Below are 21,571 nucleotides of genomic sequence, written 5' to 3'. Positions count from 1 at the left end.
AAAGGAAAATGGACAAGTACATCTGTGAGTGTTATGAAAGTAAACACACCTTTTGTGGGTACGGATTGCAAAAGACAGAGACTGCGTTTGATGGTCTGTGAGGCTTCATGCATACAAGGCAGGCCCCTTAGAGGCAAGATAAAGAGCCCAAGTGTTCATGCAGAGTCCCAGCCCCCAGTAAAGGGTCTGTTCAGCTAAGTAACTCACTGAACAAGGATGAGAGGACAACCTCCTTTTGAACTGATTCCCTGGTAACCTCCCAGGGAGATTTTTCAGGAACATTATCTACCAGCTCAAGGCCAGTCTTTCATGTAGATACTTCTGTGAAGTGATTGAAGGAAGTAGGGCAGGTCTCTTGGTCCTCAAATTTTTCCTTCATCAGCCTGAAATTGCACCATTAGCAATCCATCAGTTTGAATTAACCCTCTACCACCTTCAGTGACAAAGAAATCATTCACTCACTCATTCATTCATCCATCAAATGTTTATCAAACACTTTTTACTTCAAAGGTAAGTAGGACAGGGTTCTTGCCCTTGGACTGCTCAAACTCTAGCTGGAGATCAATGCTCACAGCAGTGGGACCAATGTTTTAGTAGTGGCAAGGGTACGGCTGATTGAGTGCAGAGGAAGAGGAGTCCACGCCATGACTTTTGGACTGGGTCTTAAATGATAAGACACAAAGGATGAAAGTTGGCAGGGGAGTGTGGGCAAGAAGACGGAGTAAGTGATGACTTGGGGCCTTGAGCCTCTTGGAACACTGCATTGATGTTGGATGCCAACGTGTGTTCGGAGTGCTTGTGAAGGATTGGGGTGGAGTACATTTGGAGAGGAAGCAAGGTGGAGCAGTTTGTCTACCTGGATACTGGTGAACACATGGAGGAATCAGTTTGTCTATTCCTCCCCCAACAACACCTCTCCAAGCACCTTGCAAGCAGTGCAGGATCTTCCATGCCCAGGGGCACAGCTGATGACTTTGCCAGTGTGAGCATACCAAGAGATCTTGAAGATGGACATAGAGCTGCTTTGTTTTTAATATTCATGATTTGCACATTTCAAAACTATGGGAAATGGCTCAAGCAAGGCCCGTTTGTGATGGGAAATGATTTTAGCCCCGTGCCTCCAAGCCTTGGCAGCATCAATGAGTCTCAGAGGAAAAAGTGTGCTGATCTCTTGTCTCAGAACATTGCCAGGGTGGGGCCTTTGCCAGCTACTAAGATGTGGAAGTGGGTACTAACCCAAGCACCCAGCCCCACCCCTGGATTGCTTTCAGAGCTTTAAGGGAAAAATTCAAGATCAAATTGGTTACTTGGGCAAAATAATTGAAATTTAATTTGACTTTTTGAAAAATTTGGCAGAATTTGGTTATGAAAACCTCTCTCAGCAGTTGGCTGGGCACTGGAGAAGTGTCAGCAGTTGGCTGGACACTGAAAAAATATCAAATACCTTTGATTTTCATTTATGAAGATTGGTTCCAAACACTCTCTCTGCAAACAGTGAGTTCTTTAAAAAAAAAAAAAAAAACAACTGATTACATTTATTTGTGTGTATACTTGTGCATATATGTGGGTGAGTGTGTTCCATAGTCTGGAGCTCAGAGGACGAGTTGGCTCTTTTCTTCTATCATGCGGGTCCTGGTAGCCTTTACCTGCTGAGCCATCTTGCTAGCCCTGGCTTTTTTTATAACTCTCTTTCCCTCCTTCCTTCCTTCCTTCCCTCCCTCCCTCCCTCCCTCCCCCTCCCTCCCTCCTTTCCTCTCTCCTTCTCTCCCTTCCCCTCCTCTCTGTGTTGTGTGGTATATACACACATGCATGTATGAGGTGTGTGCTTGTGTGCCAGTGTGGAAGACAGAGGAAGATGTCAGGTGTTCTGCTTTATACTACTCCATCTTGTTCCTTGAGAAAATGTCTCTCATTAAATCTGGATCTGGGCTGTTGACAGCAATTCCCAGTGACCTCTCTGCCTCACTCTCTTGCTGCCCCCAGCACCGGAGTTCCAGGCACATGCACGGCCATGGTCGGCTTTGTGCACAGGTGCTAGGGATTTGAATTCAGGTCATCACGCTTGCACAGCAGGTGCTCTGACCAACAGAGCCAGTTCTCGGGCCAGATAGTGCAGCCTTATACTCAAGAAACAGGGACCCATGTATGTCCATTTCAGACTAACCTCCTTATGAAGCTGGGTTTCCAGCCAACTTCTATCACCGGAAAGCCAAAGCCTCCTCTCCAACTTAGAGGTAAAACAGGAAGAAAGTTTTGTGTCTCCTCTTAGGCATGGATGCTGTCCCTCACCAGCATGGGAGAAGTTACAGGAGACTGAGAGATCATCATCCTTCTGCTACCCCTAAAGATTCCTGTGACTTTAGTTCTCAGGGAGGAACTGGGGCAGGAGAGTGGGGCTGGGGGAGAGAGAGACACCAAGGTTTACATATAAAAGAAATCTGTTGGGGCTGGAGAGATGGCTCAGTGGTTAAGAGCACTGGCTGCTCTTCCAGGAGACTTAGATTTGAATCCCAGCACCTTCATGGTGGCTGTCAGTCATCTGTAACTCTAGTCCTATGACATCCAACACCCTCTTCTGGACTCTGTGGATACTGCATGCATGTGGTGCGTAGACAGTAACAGGCAAAATACCTACACACATTAAAAAAAAAAAAAAAGAAAAGAAACCAGTTGACAGAAAAAACTGGAATGCCTTACACACCTAGGCTACATGACACAGAGAAAGTGTGAAAAAAGCTGCTGATATGCAAATCTGGAAGAGGATAGATGGTGTGTAAATGACCTATAAAGCCTCAGGAGACTCCGGGCCAGCGCTTTTGAGTGCATGCTCTTTCCCAGCGCGCTAACCCACTCCCGTTCTTGGGAGTGTCCTTCACTTCTTAAGAAACTGGTCCTATTTCTAGTATTTCTATGATTTTTGAAAAAGGTCACCAGTTGTTCTGTTTTCTAAAGGAAAAGAGGGCAAACCAAGAGGGCTGGGGTCGTGGTGATGATATTCAGGTGGGACCAGGAGCAATTACTGCGTGCCAGGAGAGACTGTCAAGTCGTGGAACATTTCATCTTCCTGGTAATAAACAAGTTGCTATTTCTACACTTTTCTTACCAAGCATTTTCATACTAATACTTTATTTTGTACCCAAACCCTGTTCTTGGGAGTTCCCTGGTTTTATAGTTAAAGGAAATACAAGGCAGGCAGCAATAGCCAGAGCTTTGATGTGAGAGCTCATTCTACTGTGTGACCTTTGGCTTCTCCACCACAAACAAAAACACAGTACACCCAGATTTCTCCAATAAACCCCCAAAGAAGGACAGACTCAGAGAATTGCTTTGGCAGCTTAGACTGTGAAACCTTCAGAAGAGTCGACAGTGAAGTCCAGTGTTAGCTCTGTTTGGTCTTTCAGGATTAAAACCATATTTTAAAATGGAATGATTTTCTCATGGTATAAAATACAAGCAACCCAGAGTTAAAAAGCTGTCCAGAAGTTCATGGGTGGCAACATCCTGAGGATAACAAATGTGTGTTTCTTGGTACTTGGTTCTGCAAGGTTATCAAGGAGCTAAATCTCCTTGACAAGGGAGGTAAATTGTTTCAGGTCATGTTGTGGAGAGAAGACAGTGAGACTGAGGGCCCAGAGGTGTTTGTTTCATGAACATTCACTCACAATTCCAGGTCTTCACACTCCTCCTTCCTGCCAGCATAGCATCCTCTGTGGTGTTCACAGGCAGCATTAGCCGTAGCTGCAGCTGGGGGTGGGCTTTCCAGGGTCTCAGCTGTGCCCTCCTTTCTCTCAATCATTTTCTCAGCTGTGAGAAAGTATGTGCTCCATCAGTCATTTCCAACTAGCATAATAAATATATGCTTGTAAATGATGCAGTTTCCAGTTCTTTGACAATTGAAGGTAATATTGTATCATTTGTCAAAAAGTTTCCAATGAAACGTAAGTGCCTTAGCTACCTGATATCATTTGGTGGTAGTTTGAGTGAGAAAGTCCTCCACAGGCTCAGACATTTGAGCCTTTGGTCCTCAGTTGGCAGCATCATTTGGGAAGTCTTAGGAGGTATGATCATGATGAGGGAAGTATGTTACCGAGGACCCTGCTTTGAAAGCATACAGCTCTGCCTTTCTTCCGGTTTGTTCTTTCTGCTTAGCTCTTGCTGTTAAAGATGTGATCGCTCAGCTTCCTGTTCCCATCCCTAAGCCTGCAGCTTGCCGCTGTACTGTCCCACCATGATGGACTCCTATTCCTCTGGAACCACAATCCAAAACAAAACCTCTCCATCCAGAGTTGCTTTTGATCATGATATTTTATCCCTGCAACAGAAAAGTAACTAACACACTTTCTATTGTCCTTTCAAAAATATGTAGAGCCCTGTGGTTGGTAGTCAAAGATGTTGCATTATTTCCTTTTCTCCTTGGAGATGCATTCCACTTCTTCCTTAAAAAAACATATACATACATGTGTATATATATAAATATATATATACATACACACACATATATATGAATCATATATGTGTGTGTGTATATGATTGAAAATCTTTCATTGACCATGGTATCATATTGCATCAAAAAGAGGTAGAGAAATTGAAATTAGCTAACTTTCTGTAAACATAAGGCTCCCTGTTACAGTTTTTGCATTCAATATTCTTTCAATTTTTTTACACTTAAAAATTAAAATGTAAGCTGGGTGGTAGTGGTGTGCACTTTTAATTCCAGCACTTGTAAGGCAAAGGCAGGCAGATCTCTGTGAGTTCGAGGTCAGCCTGGTCTACAGAGCTAGTTACAGAACAGCCAAGGCTACATACCCTGTTTTGAAAAAACCAAAAAAGAAAAAAATTTAAAATGTATACATGGATTAAAAACATGTATATATGTGTAGTCAATGATCACGGCAATTAACATTTCTATTTCCTCGAACATTTATCATTTCCATGTGTTGAAAACCTCTGAACTCTTCTGGTTATTTTGGGATATGTTATTAATTCTAGACTGTTAATTACATTACTGTGCTATACATCAGTAGAACAAATTCCATCCATCTACCTACCTGCATCTTGGTACCTCTTATTTAACCTCCTTTCTCCTTCCTCCCTCTCCCCTTCTTAATCTCTAGTGACCACTGTCTCATTACAGAAATTATTAATGTATAATTGAGCAAAACAATGTACTCACATTATGAGCTTTTCAAAGTAATTAAAATCATATTGGAAGTATACCCTTTGGAAAGACAGATAATTGGAGGAGTGTGGTGTCTGTTACAGAGGCTCTCTGGATCCCCACATGTCAATGTACTCCTGGAGGGTGTCCATCTACAGGAGGATGCTAGCAAAAGGCAGCAGCAGAGACATATCTGTGAGAGAAAGGAGAGGCAGCAAGAGGGCTCTGGCCTCCTCTGGTTGTCCTCTCTGGACTAAGATAGAATACATATAAATGCTCATGTCTGCAAATGGATTCAACATATGCCAAGAAGGCTATTCATAACGTTTGAAGAGGTTCAAAACCACCCAGCTATGCAGGCCCACGTGGGAGACTGGTGGACATACTCTTGATTCTTCCACTTGAAAGTAGTTGGCATAAGCTACTTCACAGGAACAGAGACCTAAGTGTGTCTGGGTTGTCAGCAGATTTTAAGAGGCAGAACCATTTTGTTTTTTATTTTTAAACTATGGAATAAGTTGTAATGGATATTGCCACTAATTTCCCTAAAACAAATAAAAACTTACATCCTGAAAAAAATGAGATGAATATTCTGTTATCTGCCACTATCACAAGATTGTTAGGGCTATCACCTGTTCTCTTCCGAGGACCAATTGACTGACACTTCACTGATTGGAATGGAAGTCAATTTAACAAGGGCAACTTCGCAAATCCTCATTGCATGCTGGTCACACACAGCGAGCTGTTGTTTTATTCCAGTCTGCTGGTCACAAAGGGCAATGCTATACTATGGCAATGACTTCTAGATTCCCGGGGCTTCATATAAAAATTGTGACTTTTAAATGTTTTAATTTGAATTTTTATATTTTTGAGAATTTCACATTTGAGTGCACATCTATTACATATGTATGTTTAAGTAAGCATATAAAATAATGTTTCCTTATGACTTTTTTAAACATTCTTAGTGATTTTTATCTCCTTTTCTGTAGTACTTCCTTTCCCCACCCTGGATAAAGCACTCCCCATTTCCCCCCTCAGCACCTGCATCCTACAATTACATTCTACATCCAGAACCAGCTAGTGGGAGGTTCACAAGGTCACCACAGGGTTCTGGATTGATGGGTGCTTCTCCATTTTGTAGCTATACCATTTGAATTTCATGGTAGAAGAAGAGACAGAAGAATTGCATTTAAAAAAAAAGTAACCTTGGGCTGGAGAGATGGCTCAGTGGTTAAGAGCAGTGTCTGTTCTTTCAGAGGACCTGGGTTCAATTCCCAGCACCCACATGGCAGCTCACAACCATCTGTAATTCCAGTCCAGGGGATCTGACACCATCACACAAATGCACATAAAATCGCTCTCTTCTGGTCCCCATGTGCACTGTATGCATGTGGTGCACAGACACACACAGGCAAGACATCCATACACTCAAAAAAAAAACCCTCAGAAGATTAAAATAATATATAAAAATCTTAAAGTAATCTTTCTAGAAGCGACACCTGTCATTTCTACCGACACTTTATTAGTTAGAACTTGTACAAAAGATGTATCCAAAGGTAGAGTGGTTGGGAAGTTCACTGAGTGTCATTTTATAAACAGCATTGGTCAATTCAGGGGAAAATGATAACTAAGAGCTGTTGTTTAGTAGTCATTCGATAAAGTTATATTAATTGCAAAAATGATGACATATGTTAAAACAAGCATGAGTGACTATGCTGGCCCCAATGACCACTCAATTAAGTCGTAATGTGTGTGTGTGTGTGTGTGTGTGTGTGTGTGTGTGTGTGTGTGTGTGTGTGTGTGTGTGAAGAAACAGCCTCAGTGAGAGTTTCCTATAGTTTACAGAGCTCATAGGTATTAGATGTGAGCTGCAGAGGAATGTGAGTGAAGGGCCATTAGCATAGATCAGGGTGTGTGGTAGCTGAGTGATGGTCTGCCCAAATGCAAGCCAGTATCCTAATCCACAGAGCATGTGGGTGTAACTTGGAAAATGGGCATTTGCAGATGTAGCTACTTTAAGGATCTTGAGATGAAGAAATCAACTTGGATTATCCAATGACCCTTAAATCCAATGGCAAGTGTCTTTATTAGAGTACAGCAGAAGGAGATTTGGTGATTAAGGGAGAAGGCAGTGTGACCAGAGTCATGTGGCCACAAGCCAAGGAATACTGCTGACCACCAGAAGCTAGAAGAAGAGAAGACTGGGTCTTCTCTAGAGCCCCAGCAGGACACATGACCCTGCCTGCTTTATAAGTTGTAGTCATCAAAGAAGGAAGAACACATTACTGTTGTTTGAACCCCCTGGTTAGTGACCACTTTGTATAAAAGCCTTGGGAAATGAGTTCACATAGGAGTGGCCTCCTCTTTATTTTTAGGTTCTATAAAATGATGATACTCAGTATTTCAACATTCTAAGCGAGCAAAAAGGCGATGCATTGCCCTGACACATCATTTAAGGGTTGATGGAGGAAGGAGTCCCACTATATATAACAAGGAGCAGGGCTTTGATTATAGGGCTTGAACCTTGCCTGTCCACTTGGGGGGCTAGGGAAGAACCAACAGAAAGCTGCTCTCTCTGTAACTAATGATGGGTCTGTAGTTGCTGTGAACCAGCAGGACCGGAAGTGTGAAAAAAGCCAATGAGAGGTGGGAACAATCATGGTCAAAATGAATGGAAAGCTACGAAGGCGCTACAATCCCTATTCATTTCTCATCTCTTTGGACTTCGACGCTGAAAAAAAGCTGGAATCTTTCTGCAACGCTGGCTACATGTTTCACTCAGGACTCCATAGCTGGAGGAGAAAGGAGAAGGAGCGGGGTTCCCTGAGAAGGATGCACTGGTTTATGGATGACAGTGTGGACACGGATTTCACAGCATAAAGGCTGCTGCTTTGCCTCCACCACTCAAATTTCCCCAGAGATCTGTTGTAGGCATCTGTGACCCGGGGTCATGGGAAGAAGAGAATTCTGAAGAAGAAGGCCCCGGCAGCTAAATTGACCAGTGAAGGACTGGCGCTTCAGCCAGGCACCGTGGGTGAGTGAGGACATAACGGTGCTTTTGGGCTTGAATCACCGTTCAGGGAATGGTTGAGGTTTTTGGTCTTGTTGCTGTGACAAAACATCCATCAAATGCAATGGAAGGAAGGAAAGATGAATTCTGATTCACAGTCTGAGGGTTCAGCCCATCATGGTGGGCGAGGTACGGCTGCAGGAGTCTGAGGCTGCTGGTCACAGCATCAGGAGTCAGGAAGCAGAGAGAGATGAGTCCTGCTCCTCCAGTCTTCTCCTTCTCACTCAGTTAGGGTCCCCAGCCCACAGCATGGTGAGGCCCACAGTTAAGGTGGGTCTTTCCCACACCAATTAACCTAATTTAATCCATCTGTCACAGCATGCGTAGAGAATTACATCTTCTGTGATCAGCTTCTGTCAAGTCGACAAAACTGACCATCAAAGGGAATTTCTGCAAGTGGGTGGTAAGTTGAGGCTAAGTGGTTGTCAGGTGGGCAGAGGATACCTTGAGGCTTAGCGTCTGTCCTCCCTGGCAAAGCAATGGTGACCTAGTCCCTATGACTGGGATGTAGCTGCCTACAAACCAGAGTGCCTGCTTGGTGGCCTGGATCCCATACCTACAGTCCGACAGGAAGAAAGTTGAAGAAAAACTGACCTCTTCTTCTAGCTCCCCAAGGGAGCTACTGCCAGCGTTTTGGTGGAACCCTCTGTTGTCTTTTTCCTAATTCAAGAATTCACATCTTAAAAAAAGAGAGAACCATACATTATCGATATGTTGTAACTGTTTTTTCCTCATCACTAATATTTCTCTGTAGTATTATTTATGCCAGTTGGATTTTCTTACGTTGATCTGCCCTAGTTTATATGTGGAGTGGCTCAGGGACAGGTAGAAGCTGGGCTTCAAACCCCACACTTACTGTCTGTGAAAACACAGGCCCGTGAATAAACCTTTCTGGTTTTGTTTTCTCCCTTGTAATATGGGAACAGAATCATGTCGCAGGGCTGAGCTAAAGAGCAAGCAACGTCACACGCATAAGACACAAGGACACAAATAATTCTGAAATGTTTTTATTTAACCGGCATTTTGTTATTTAGATTATTTTCGGGTTTTCTCAGTTACATAAATACACTGCAATTAACTTATTCACTGCACTCTTGTTTCCAAAGGAATAGAATCTTGTTTCCAAAGAGTAGAATCTTGTCCAGAGTAAGCTATACATAGTAGACACTGAGTGTCCATATGTACAAAGCACTGTGTAGAGGAGAGAGCACAGTTCACTCTCTTAAGATGTAGGAAGTGGGGTGTGTGTGTGTGTGTGTGTGTGTGTGTGTGTGTGTGTGTGTACGCGCACATGTGTGTGGGGGAATGGGGTGGCATGTGCACAGGTCCACTGCTGTGTGGCAGGCCCCGCACAGGGAAAGACGTGGGGAGCAGGAGAAGAGAGAACATTTGTAGCTAGGGTCAAAGCTGTGAGGGAGAGAGAGGCATGCTGCTCCTTCTGCTCCCGCACCTCCCACACCCCACATCACAATTCTAAATGGTCCCTGGTGGGTGGAGAATTTGTTACCTTGCAGAAGAACATCCAGGACCGGGTTCCAAAGTTAGAAAGTGGGATATGGGCGTACTTTGAAGACCAAATATTTAGGAAGTGACTTTTTCTGGAAAGGAAAGAACACATTAACAGCTGAAAAGAGAGGTGAAGTGAAAAACGAAAGTGAAGCAGTGTGGAGGGAATGTTTGCCTGTTAGGTTTCTACACCGCCTACTTACGGAAAAGTCAGGCTGTCGAACCTGTGACCCCCAACACCCAAGTGCTTCGTTCTCAGCTCCATGGTATTTTGTGAAGCACATTTTGCAGTCAGTTCTCGAAACTCTACCGCCTGCCATGTCACCCTTGGCCATCCTCTCAGCAGAGAGCAGGATAATACAAGAAACATGCATTTGGTGTCAGATTCTCCTGGACTAAGTCCCAGTTGGGTGCCCCTGGCCATGGAACATGGGTTTTAGTTTCCGCCATCTGCAAAATAGAGGCAATAATTCCGACCTTACGATGTAGCAGTGAGCAGTCAGTGAGGCGATGCCTGTAGAGCATTACTCCATGGCTGGCACAAAGTATGTGACAATATTAGCCATCACTCTTCTTGTGCTACAGGGCGCAATGGAAATGCAAACCAATTTTATTATTGGCTTATGCAATCAGCTACACTCGCCCTTGAAATGCAGTCCAATAATCTCCCTAAATGGGGCTGTGTAATTTCTAATTTTCTTCCTCAGACGGAGGTTGAAAGTTGGGTAATCACATACCAGGATGGCAAAGATACACCCTTTAGAACAATAACAGCAACAACAAACAATTAGATCACTATTGACATAGAATCAAGATGATAGAGTTTAAGACCTACCCTGGGGGGTCTTGCATTTTAATCTGGTGCCAAAACCACTGCACAAAGGGAAAGGAGCAGTGGTAAGGGTTTAGGCCTCAAGCAGTGGCCAGGAGGCAATTTGAGATGATGCAGTGAATGGTATTCCTGAAGCTTCTGGGACACTCATTCATTCATTCATTCACTCAGCATGAATGTATTAGGTACCTGCTACCTGCCATATATCGCTCTATATACTGATGAACAAAATGGACAAGACATCTGCCTTTGTGCAACTTCTGAGAAAGAGTGGGGGGGGGGGGCGGGGAGAGACAGAGAGACAGAGAGAGAACAACGTAACAAATAACTAAACTATACACTATGTTAGCCAGGGAAGAAATACAGTGTAAGAAGCAGAGTACCGGGAGATAAGAACTGGGGGGGGGGGTTGTCAGGCTGCAGTGTTTACTTGGGGTAAGATCAAGATGGGGGTCACTGAGGTGAACTCCGAGCAAGGTCTCCAAGGAGGGAAAGCATCTTCTACAGAAGATGTCTAGGGAAGGAACACTGCAGGAAGTTGGGACAAGTAGAGCAGAAGACAAGAGGTTTGTGTGTGCGGGACGAGCGGATCATTTCTGGCATGCTTGGAGGAGCAGCGAGGGCACACAGTAGGAACCGGCGATGGAAGTCATATACAGCCGTTCCTGCAGTCCTTGTAGGTTATTGTGACTTTCACTGAAGTGACAAAAGAGGTCATTGGATGGTCTGGGTTAGAAGAGCACCATTTTAAGTGGGTTGTTCCAATTGCTGCGAGGAGAACGTACTTGAGGAGAGGAGGGTGACCAGAGAACAGGTACTACTGGCTCAGCCCTGGAAGGCGGCAGCAGAAGTGAGGGAGGTTACGCTGCATTCTGTCTAAGGTGAATCCCATGATACACTGATGTGGGGCTGCGGGAGAAATCAAGACGAGATGACTCCAGGGTTCTTACATGAGCAGCTAGAGGGGTCAGCCGAGTTGGGGGGAAGGCTGTGTGACGAGCAGGCCTGGATACATGAGGTTTCGGTTTCAAGTGGAGAGGGCAAGTTGACTGGCGTCTGGGTCAGAAGAAAGGTCTGGATTGAAGATTTGCAGCTGACAGAGCCCCTTACTTAAAGCCACGTAGATAGACGATAGGGTCAGTTAGGGAACCTGGAGACAGGGAATGAGGCAGGCTAAGGGCTGCTATCTAGACCGGGTTTCCCAGTGGTAGGCCCTCTCAGAATGGGCTCACCAGCCCCATCTAGAGGGTCGTGCCTGCAGGAGGTGCTTTGGATATTAACTGTGACAGCGGGTGTCGGAGAGAAGTGCTTCATAGCTCCCCGCTAGGGTGGCAGAAATAATTAAGTAGGTAAAGGTACACTGGCAGCACACGTGCTCGCCTGCCCCCAAGGAGGGAGCAAACCTGGCTGTATTAATCTGTTCAGACATCTGGGCACCACCGCTGCCTTGCCCACGAGGCTCCGCCTCTTGGGCTCTTTCTCTCTCCCCGCCCATCTGCCCATCCTCGCCTGTATGTGTCACTTCTACAACCGCTCTGATTGTAATTGATCAACAGAATCACGGCTCATTTTGCTGTTTCGTTCGGTCGATGTGAAAGAGGCCGGGAGTTGGGCACATTGTATTCCGTGTTCCCGGGATTCCCCTCCCAGGCCTTGCTGGCGTGGCGGTGGCCCCCCCAAGGGACGCGAGGGAGCCGCGGGGGGCCTCGGGAGGGTGGGGGTCTGCAGGCCGAGGCCCGGCTCCTGGAGGTGTGTCCGTTCCCGGGCTCGCTCCCCGCCGTCTCGCAGCCAGGGCTTCTCGCGTGGCGCCGCCGCTCCACTCGGGCTCCGGTCCCCGCCGCGCGCCGCCGCCACATCTGGAAGCGTTCAGCGCGTCTGCTCCGGCGCGCCGGGCGGGCGGGCGGGCGGGCGCGGGCAGGGGCGGGCGCGGGCGCGGCGGGGCTGGAGGGAGGAGGGAGGCCGCGCCGCGCTCTCGCGCCCGGTGTCTCCCTCTCGCTGCCTCTGCAGAAACAGCTCCCTGCCAGAACGGCGCTCGGCGCGGCGCGGCCCGGAGCGGCGGCGGCGCTTCCCGCGGGCTCGCCCTCAGGTGTTCGCGGCTGCCGTCGCCGAAGAACGCGGGTCGGGGCCTCTGGGCGATCGCCCTGGGCGGGCCGGAGACGCCTCGGCCCCCTGGCGGCTCGGGGTCCACCCAGCGCCGCGGGCCCGCCGCTCTCCCTCGCCTCGCCTTTGCGCCTCTTCTCGCTCTGCCTCTCCATTTATTATTATTTTTTTCAAATGGTGTAGCCGCCAGAGGTGCGGTGCTAAATTCTTGGAAGGGGCCCGGATGTACTGAGGATGCATTACAATCTCACGAAAGGAGGCGGTAGTGGAAAGCAGCAGTTTTTGGTGTTTGGTGCAATAATGGGGATCAGGTAATCACCCGAAGGGAGCAAGAAACACTGCGGATCCACGGCTTCCTCGGTTTGCGCGAAAGCCGCCGGCCTCGGAGGAGGGATTCATCCAGACCCGCTCGCGGCTGTTGCTGCATTTCTTCCTCTTTGTGGCTTCTCCCTTCCAAGCAGTTTTTGGCCAATGGTCAATGAAAACACGAGGATGTACGTTCCAGAGGAAAACCACCAAGGTAAGCGAGACCCCATCGCCGCACCCGGCTCGCCCGGGCTGCCCACGGCGGGCCCCTGTGGAGCGGCCCGCGCCGCGTGCGCGAGGGGCGCCAACGCCGTGCGCGGGAGCCCGCGGGAGCCGGCCGAGCCGCCGTGCGAGCCGGAGCGGAAAATTCCCGCCCCTCCCCCTCCGCGGCCGGGCTGCTTCGGAGCATGTGGTTCCCATGAAATCCCGGGCGAGGGGGAAAGTTCCCCAAGTGTCGGCGCTGCCTGGATTTCTCGCCTTTGCCTCGAAAGCTGGCTGGCCGGCCGGCCGCCCGGCCGGGCCACGGCAAGCTGGGGAGCGGCTGCTTCGGGGTCCCTCGCTCTACCGGGGCGCGGTAGGGAACGCGCGCGCGCGCGCGCGCGCACCCCGCGGAGAGCAGTCCCGCGCCGGTGGCCCCCAGGCTGCCCCGCGTCCACTCTTCCCGGAGCCACTTCCTCGGGCCGTGCGCTCCGGGTCGCGGGTGGGGGCGGGGGCGGGGGCTGCAGCTGTGCGGCTCAGCGCGCCTCCTCTCTCTCCATCTCTGCTCCTCGGCTTCTCAACACCGCCCACCTCTCCACTGCCGTTGACCCCGAGTGAGCGAGCCCACGCCAGGTGTGTTATTGTTGACACTCCCGTGTGGACTCGCACCTGAGGATGGAAGCGGCTAGGAGCCCAGTGATGTGTGGGCTTTGCTTTTTCATGTTTTCAGAGAATCATGAAAGGGTGTGACTAGCTCCCGAGGCTCCATACTTAGTGTTCTCTAAGCATCTCCATGCTGGGCATCAAGTGTCTCCAGCTCCCCCTCTGATGGTGAAAGGCTTTCAGGTAACTCCCCACTTCCTGGAAACTTTCTCCCTCTCCTCCTCAGTCCCTATCGACAAGTTATTTTCTGACATTGCTCAGTGATTAAGGTGATCAAGCTGAAGTGTCTTGTAGTCTCAGGATGCCCTTTCTACAGGCTCTCTACCTCTTTTACCGGCCCCTCTCTCTTTTTGCCCTCAGCAGCTCCCATCACTCTTCCACATTGTGTCTTCCCTTGCCTTGCCAGGGTACTACTTCCTCGTGACTCTCCAGAGCCCAGCCTTGTAGAAGGAGTCCCAGGCCGCAGCCCCTTCCTCCTTTCGCCCTATCCTCACTAACTGGGGACAGAGCCATTGCCTTGGCGGATTAGGGCTGCTGGGGAGCTGCTTTACTGTCTGGTCTTCCTCCATCCAAAAGCTGATTTGGGGCCCCGCTCTTTCTGCTTCCCATCTTGGGTGGCAACGTTGGGATTTTGGCCTCCTTAAGAAGTCTTTTCAAGGGTCATGGATACTGGTCTTTCATGCCCTAAGGGCAACCCTTGTCTCTGAAGTACCTACCCTCTCTTCTTTCATGTGCCCTCGAATCCCTTTCCTAGCTGATGGAGTTCTGGATGAATTAGGAGGAGGACAGAATGAGACATAAAAGAAAGGGTGATATTTTTGAAGAGTGGGGGTGGGCTAGATCTCTCAGGTTCTGTCCATGTCCTCAGTCTAAGCAACTTGGCAGAGAACTCGGTAGTGTTGTCCTAGCTGTGACTACCGAGGGCAAGGCGTCTTTGGAAAACAGGTATGCCCATAGTTTGCAGGGGCGCCTGGTAGTGTAGGATAACCCCCTTCCTAGCTTACTTCCTTACTCTGCTTCTTTTCTTTGGCCACTTGGCCTCTCAGCATCGTCCCCAGGCCCCTTGCAGGGAGCCGGCATTAAATACGGCAGCACCAACCCTACAGGTTCTGGAGAAGGGTGGAGGGGAAGTGGAGGGAGCCTTGGCCAGGAACTCTACCTTTCCAGCAGGAAGCCCGCAAACACTATAGCAACCTGGATGGTACTCTCCCTCAGAGCTGCAGTGGTTACATAATTCACAGGAGCACTTTCGCCTCCATCCCTAGATGCGGTTCTTAGGTAAAAGAGCACCAGGGTCCTTGTCCCCCCTAGGCTCCCACCTTCTTTTCGTTGATTGGCTGGGCTTTTGAGGAGGGTTGGGGAAGGGGGTAGAGGTGGGAAGAACAGGCCTGGAGGAGTGTGAATATTTACAAGAAAGAAGTGGCTGGCTTAGTAACTCATGGGTGATGAAACATAGTTGGGGTCTAGAGTTTCAGAAGGCAGAGAGAAGAGGAGCCAAGCGATGACCTCAGAGCAGCAGCGGTGACCAATCAGAGTGCAGAAGCAGAGAAGTTGCCAGGTGGCTGTATTCTTCTCTCCTGACTGGCTTGAAAGGACTGAATGTGCCTCCTTCCTGAAGAAGCTTTTCAGTGGTGTGTGTGCACAGTGGTGTGTGTGTGTGTGTGTGTGTGTGTGTGTGTGTGTGGTTCACACTGTGGAGGTCAGAGGCCAGCACCTTGAAATAACCTGGAAGCACAGGAAGGGAAGGGCCCTGCCCTCAGGCTTCAGACTGGAGGTTGGATCCCCAAGCTGTGCCTCACTTCTGGTGCCCTATCAGCTCTGGTCGCATTCCAGCCTTCCGCTTTTCTGGACTGATTATCTGGTGCAGGCTCAGCTAGCACGGGAATTTCTTAATAGTCAACCATTTGGCACAAAAACATCAGAATGTCCCCTATCTGCTGAGACAAGGCAGAGGGGAGGGGGAAACACACTGTGCTTCTCTTTTACACGACTTAGCCCTACGAGAGAATAGCAATTACTTAAAATAAAGTAATAATATAACGATCGCAGTTAACTCTTTTCAAATGGTCTGAGAGCTGCACGGCTTGCCCCTCAGCTTGTGACTGTTAGAAGAAGGCTTGACATCAATTTCTCTTTCTCTGCAAGTTACAGGGAGGAAGCTGGAGAAAGGGGGCTTTTTTTGAGTTCCAAATGCTGTTCCTGGGAATGGTTGGGTGCTTTTCAACATACTAACACAGTGTAAGAGAATCAATGATTACTTATTTCCATAGAATACATGTAATGATGGTTAACAGATTACATAGGACTTAATGCACCTCACGCTGGGTGTTATGCAAAGGAATGTTGACTATACAGTCTCCTAAAATGGTGTGTGTGTGTGTGTGTGTGTGTGTGTGTGTGTGTGTGTGTGTATTAATTTAAATCTCCTATTAAGTAGAGACTCATTCTGGGAGAGCAGATGCCGCAGGATAACAGTGCTTTGTCAACATAGTGGTGAGCCACTGGAGCGCCCCTCCTTCCCCCCACTATCTCTTAGAGTCTTGGAAAAGATTTAGGTTTCATTAAATTGCCTCTTCTACCCAAGACTGCTTTGGGTGGGCTCTTCCATGAATAGGATATACTAAAGGAACCCAAGGGGATACCAAATAGAGGTGTTTGAAGCCTTGCTGATCTTTGTATTCTACTTTATAGTATAAGTAGGAGCTCATAGCAAGGCAAGGGCTTGGATGCACAATTGACTATAATCTTGCAGAACAGACTCTTCAGGACTAACAGTAGATCTGACTTCTGCCTCCCCCAGTAGGTGGCACTACAGGGCTTAGGAGTCAGGCCATGGTCTCCAGGGCCATGGAACTAAGGAAAGACATTGGGAAGATGGAGAACCTGTTCCCTCATGGCCTGGTGCAGAGTACCTTAAAGACCAGCATGTGTCTCCATGGCACTATTCACCTGAGGCCTTGCAGAATGAAGGAGCCCCCCCCTCCCCAGCCTTCCATGGAGCTTCCCCTTTGGATTGCTTGGCTACATTGCACTTTCTTACCTCAGACTCCTGTTTACCCTGGATATGGACAATGTCCCACAGAGCCTTGAGGGAGCCTTTGGATGGGCAGCTGGCCACATGCTGATTTCCTTCATGATTTGAAAGGGATAGTTTTAAAACTAGTGGGCCCAAGGTCCCCAAGCTAGACAAGCCAGAGGCAACCTGAAGTTGGGAACTTGGGGATGCTGACCTGTTTTCATCAGAGGCTCCACAGCATTTTCTTAACTTTGTTAGGGGGAGAACTAAGACAGCGGTGAGCACATTTCACAGATAATTTCTGCCTCAACCGTCTCCTGCAGGTTGGTGGCAGGAAGGATCTAGAGACCTAGGTAGGAAGTCCCTGAGGTCCATTCTGATGTTCAGTGTTGTTTTCCATCTCTTGACGTTCTTGTCTCTAGTTCTGCTGCCCCTGGTTTTCGAGTTGTTCTGGCAGATTCTGTGAGACCTGAGGAGCCTGGCTCAGAGAGCATGAGAGTGGCTGGTGGGGTGGTGCTCTCTTCCTGGTGTTCCAGCTCTGGGGGATGCAGGGGTTACTGGCCAGCAGGCAGCCATACCACCTCTTTCTTGCCATCTCCCGAAAAATGAAGATGAGTTTACTTCAGTGCCCACTAAAGCAAGCCCATGGCCTGCTGGGGAAACATGGCCTGAAGACATTAGCAACAAGACTGATTAGCAAAACAATCAGTTTAGTCTGATTTTAGATTCTGTCTTCTCTGTTGCTTAAGTCAATGTTGGGCACTGTAGAGGATAGCATAACTGAATTTTTTGAAAAAAGGCATGGGGAATTGTTTAGCGAAATATCAGGCGCTAAATACTTAGCAACATGCTAAACATTCTGCTAATGAAATGACATTTGGAGTCATGGCTATCAGCATTGAAATAATTTAGTAAACACTTGTTTACTGTTCCTCAAGGTTAGGTAGTGAATAAAATAAGGAGTGACAGGACAGTGACAGAATCCCTCAGGGAAAATGAGACGTTTTTAGTGCCATTTCAAAGCTCAGTGCTTAAGCTGCAGCTAGGCCTCTTGCAGACAGAGCCAAACAGAGGGTGGACCCAGAGGTCTGTGGAGCTGAAACCTGTGTGTTTGATGGACAGTCGGCTGCACTTTGCCCCTGCTTTGCTGATCACATGCAAATGCATGTCAGGAGACCTCAGCGGACCAGAGCTGCTTCCACAGCTTGGAAACTCTCGGAGGCAGTCGCTTGTCATGGCAACAAGTGAAGTGGAACGGACTCTGTGTTGTCCCCATTTCTCTGCTGAATATGGGGCCCTGGGGACGTTCCAGGGCTTTGCTTATGTTCTCAATGTGTTTTATGTGGGAGAAGGATCCCAGTGGGGTGACTGGTGGTCCAGGGTCACCTCACAGAGGGTGCCGTTGTGAAAAGACTGGTCCTTTAGAAAGCCAAGGTCCCAAAATATGACAGAAATGGACAAGTGGCCCTGGTGACTGAGCTGTCTGTGGGGAGCTTGGGGAGGTCACAGGGAGGTCACAGGGGAGACACTTGCTTCTTGTGGATTCCTCGACTTAGCTGAAGAAGGGAATTAAGGGTTCATTAAGGAGCAAGTCTGGACCTCGGCAGCCGAGAGTCCAGTGAGGGTTGAAAATAGACCCTTTCTTCCCCAGGGAACCAAAGCAATGGTTATGTTGGCTTTGAGCAGAGGATAAAGAAAGCAGGGGTTGATGGGCAAGAACTTGGCCCCTCTGTCTTTATCCTTCCAAAGTCCCACAAAATCTTTATGCTACATTAACTGCTAGATGGTCTTATGCTGTGTGGCTATGTGTGCGTTTGCGTACGTGCATGTGTGCGTGTGTGTACACACACAGGCGCAGGAGATAGAATTTCTGTATTCATGCTCTTAGAAGGGCCCATCAAGCATGGAATAAATACGATGTCTTCAGAGTTTACTTTCTAGGCTCAAAGTATTTGATGAGTAAAGGAACCTCAGGAAAAATTCCCATTTTCACTTGAGAAAATAGAGGCTCCAAATGGGTCATTTGGGCTGGATGTGACTAGAAACTGTCCTAGGCTCTATTCTCCCCCTTCCCTGACCTTCTGAGGGCAGGGGAGCACCTGAGGCTGCTATGTAGGGTCCAGGCTGGGCTTCGTGCACTGAACTTCTCTACCTCTCCCTCTTCCTGGATCTCCTGCCTCCACTTAGGTACTGACTTAAATTAATGCCCGAGGCATTAGATTTTTAGAAACAGAGTTGAGGGGGGTGGGAGGTATCTATCATTGGAAAGGTTTAAAAATAATTTCTTAAACTGCAGAGTGAAAGTCCATATGTGTCCACAGAAACACAGAATTCAGGATTTTGCGCCCCCTTCCTAGTAGATGCTTCTTCAAGCTTTTTTCACTTCCCATATGCACCAAGCTGCTTGGGTTGGAGAGGTACGGAGTATCAGAATTTGAGAAAACAACACTTTGAAACAATGTTGACAGCATTTCCTAAGTGTTACTGGGGGACTGAGACACTCCGGAATTTTAGAGATGAAAACGCAAGAACAAGCAAGGGGCTGAGTTAGGGTGACTTACTTATACCTCAATAATGAAGGAAGAAGAGAAAACCTAGTTAAGATGGGTTTTGTGTTTTGACTTTGAGAGCTCTTCTTGACGGTGCTAGTCACCCTTGGTCGGTAAGATCCTAGGACTAAGGCTCCATCGGTGGTGCTGCTATTCCAACGTGAGAGGCAGGACAGGGGTGGGGGTGGGGTTACCTTATAGGGCCAGCTGCCCTGCTGTCACCTTCCCAGGGATACAGCGCATGGTTCCCTGCCTTCAGTTTCAAGTCCAAAGCCAAATGGGTCAGTCTTCTGATGCACGGGCTATGTATAGATAAAAGAGGAGTGGATGCTACTTGTTGCTCTGCTTTCTTTCCAATGTCCGGTTTCCCAGACAGCTTCATCGCTGCCCTGTACAGAAAGACAGACGGCCTGGAAAGGAAAACTTTGCTTCAAAAATACACCTTGCTTTTGGAAAATAGACCAGTTTCTTTTCTTTTTTTTTTTTTGTTTGTTTTTTAATGGCAAAAGTTCTGGTTGTTTGTAGATAAAGAAAGGCAGAGTAGCTTCATGTGATGCTTTAAGGCACTTATCAAATAGAGAAGGGCGCAAGTATCCCATTTTAAGTTGCAGGATTAACTTTTTAATTTCCTAAAATAAAAACAATCTCATCATCAAAAAGTATGTATCTACTTTGCACCTTGCACTTTCAGCCTCTGGTCCCAGGATCTGTAGAGCCATCCATGTTTTGATTCTTATGTAACGGGGAGAAATGTCTGTACTGAAGCATATCCACCCTTTTATATTTTAGATAGGGTCAGGAGCATTACCTAATAGTTAATGAACACTCAGTGTGTTTCAGGCATAATTCTCGGTGTGTGGCATGCTTGTGCTTAGTATAGTTCATCTTTATAATGAGGTGGGTATTCACAACATTCCCAGGAAGTTGAAAACTGTAGCTGCTGGTGTTTAAAAATAGAACAAATACAGTTTGCTCTATTACTTCTCCATTGTCAGTCTGCTCACAGTTACAAAGTATCTGCAATAATGGACTTACAAGGAGGGAGGGTTTGTTCTGCTGCATAGTTTCTGTGACCTGTTGGCTCAGTTGCTTTGGGGTCTGTGGTGAAACAGGACATCATGGCGGGGAGTGTGTGTGGGAGCAAAGCTACTTACCTCATGGCCTTGGGAAGCAAAGAGAAAAGAAGGAGCTAGAGTCCCAATATCCTCTTCAAGGGCAAGCTTCCAGTGACCTAACATCCTCCCACCAGGCCCTACCTCCTAAAGGGTTGGTAACTTCAGAGATGGCTGAAAGCTGATAAGCGAGCCTTCAACATCAAGGCCTTTGGGGACATTTCGGATCAAAACTACAGCACTTCATGTGGGGAAGAACTGAAAGAGAAATCTGCGCCCACTTTGGGAAAACATCTGCAGTCCCGTGGAGTGGTCCTCAGATTTGCTTTTGTTTCTGCTGTGAGGGTGTTGTGGATGAAGAGCTGAAGGCTGGGTCTTCTGGAACTGGATATGGGGCTTTCTCTGGCCTCTTCTCCCTGTAGCGGTGTTCTGGCTAATGATTTAGTCCACAGTTTCTGCCAGTCTCTTTTGAGTCCTTCAGTTTAGTTAGGATTAGTTCTAAGCCTTGTTCTTGGGTAGTGACCCTCTGGGGAAATCGGCACTCTACCCTCTAGCGGCTTTCTAGTACATTTCCTAGTCTTTGCCATGAACTCCTAGGACCATGCATTATATGTCTTTACTTACTTCATTTTGTTTGTTTATTTATTTGTTTATTTGAGACAGGCTGGCCTAGACTTGCTATGTAGCTGAGGCTAGCCTTAAACTCCAGATCCTTTTGCCTGTATCTTCCAAGTGCTCAGATTAAATAGCATCTTTGTTGAGATATAATTCACATGATATAACATATATTCACTTAACATAGTTTTTAGAGTATTTAGAATTTTGAAATTATCTCCACTATCTAGTTCCCAAACAGCTTCATCTGTCTCAAAGGGAAGTCTTTACTCTCTGGTGGACACACTTAGTCCTGCTCCAGGCCTTGGCACCCAAGCATTTACTTTTGTTTCTGCGGCTTTTTCTGCTCTCTTGACAGCAATAATAATTCTACAAGTGGAGTTCTCCATGTAGATAATACACAGTAAATGCATAGACATGTTAGAATGTTTGGGATAATCTGTATG

The 21,571-nt window shown here is 47.5% G+C and overlaps 1 protein-coding gene and 1 long non-coding RNA gene across 2 annotated transcripts in view; one reads left to right on the top strand and one right to left on the bottom strand.

Moving 5' to 3' along the window:
• Positions 1–9,219: 9,219 nt before the first annotated feature.
• LOC128100016 (uncharacterized) lies at positions 9,220–12,452 on the bottom strand. Its single transcript, XR_008214642.1, has 2 exons — positions 10,997–12,452; positions 9,220–10,184 (listed from the first exon to the last, which is right to left on the bottom strand). It is a non-coding gene; the product is annotated as an uncharacterized LOC128100016 (long non-coding RNA).
• A 169-nt stretch (positions 12,453–12,621) lies between these two features.
• Positions 12,622–21,571, top strand: part of Cacna1c (calcium voltage-gated channel subunit alpha1 C) — a 558,454-nt gene continuing 549,504 nt past the window's right edge. The window contains exon 1 of the mRNA XM_052721999.1: positions 12,622–13,186. Coding sequence (XP_052577959.1) covers positions 13,138–13,186 — 49 coding nt within the window. The 5' untranslated portion in view covers positions 12,622–13,137. The remainder of the gene's footprint in view (positions 13,187–21,571) is intronic.

This window comes from Peromyscus californicus, unplaced genomic scaffold, assembly GCF_007827085.1.
Source record: "Peromyscus californicus insignis strain IS unplaced genomic scaffold, ASM782708v3 Scaffold_6__1_contigs__length_162567912, whole genome shotgun sequence".
Classification (NCBI taxonomy): domain Eukaryota; kingdom Metazoa; phylum Chordata; class Mammalia; order Rodentia; family Cricetidae; genus Peromyscus; species Peromyscus californicus.
Note: the sequence above shows the minus strand (reverse complement) of the source record. Positions and strands in the feature narration are given on the sequence as shown.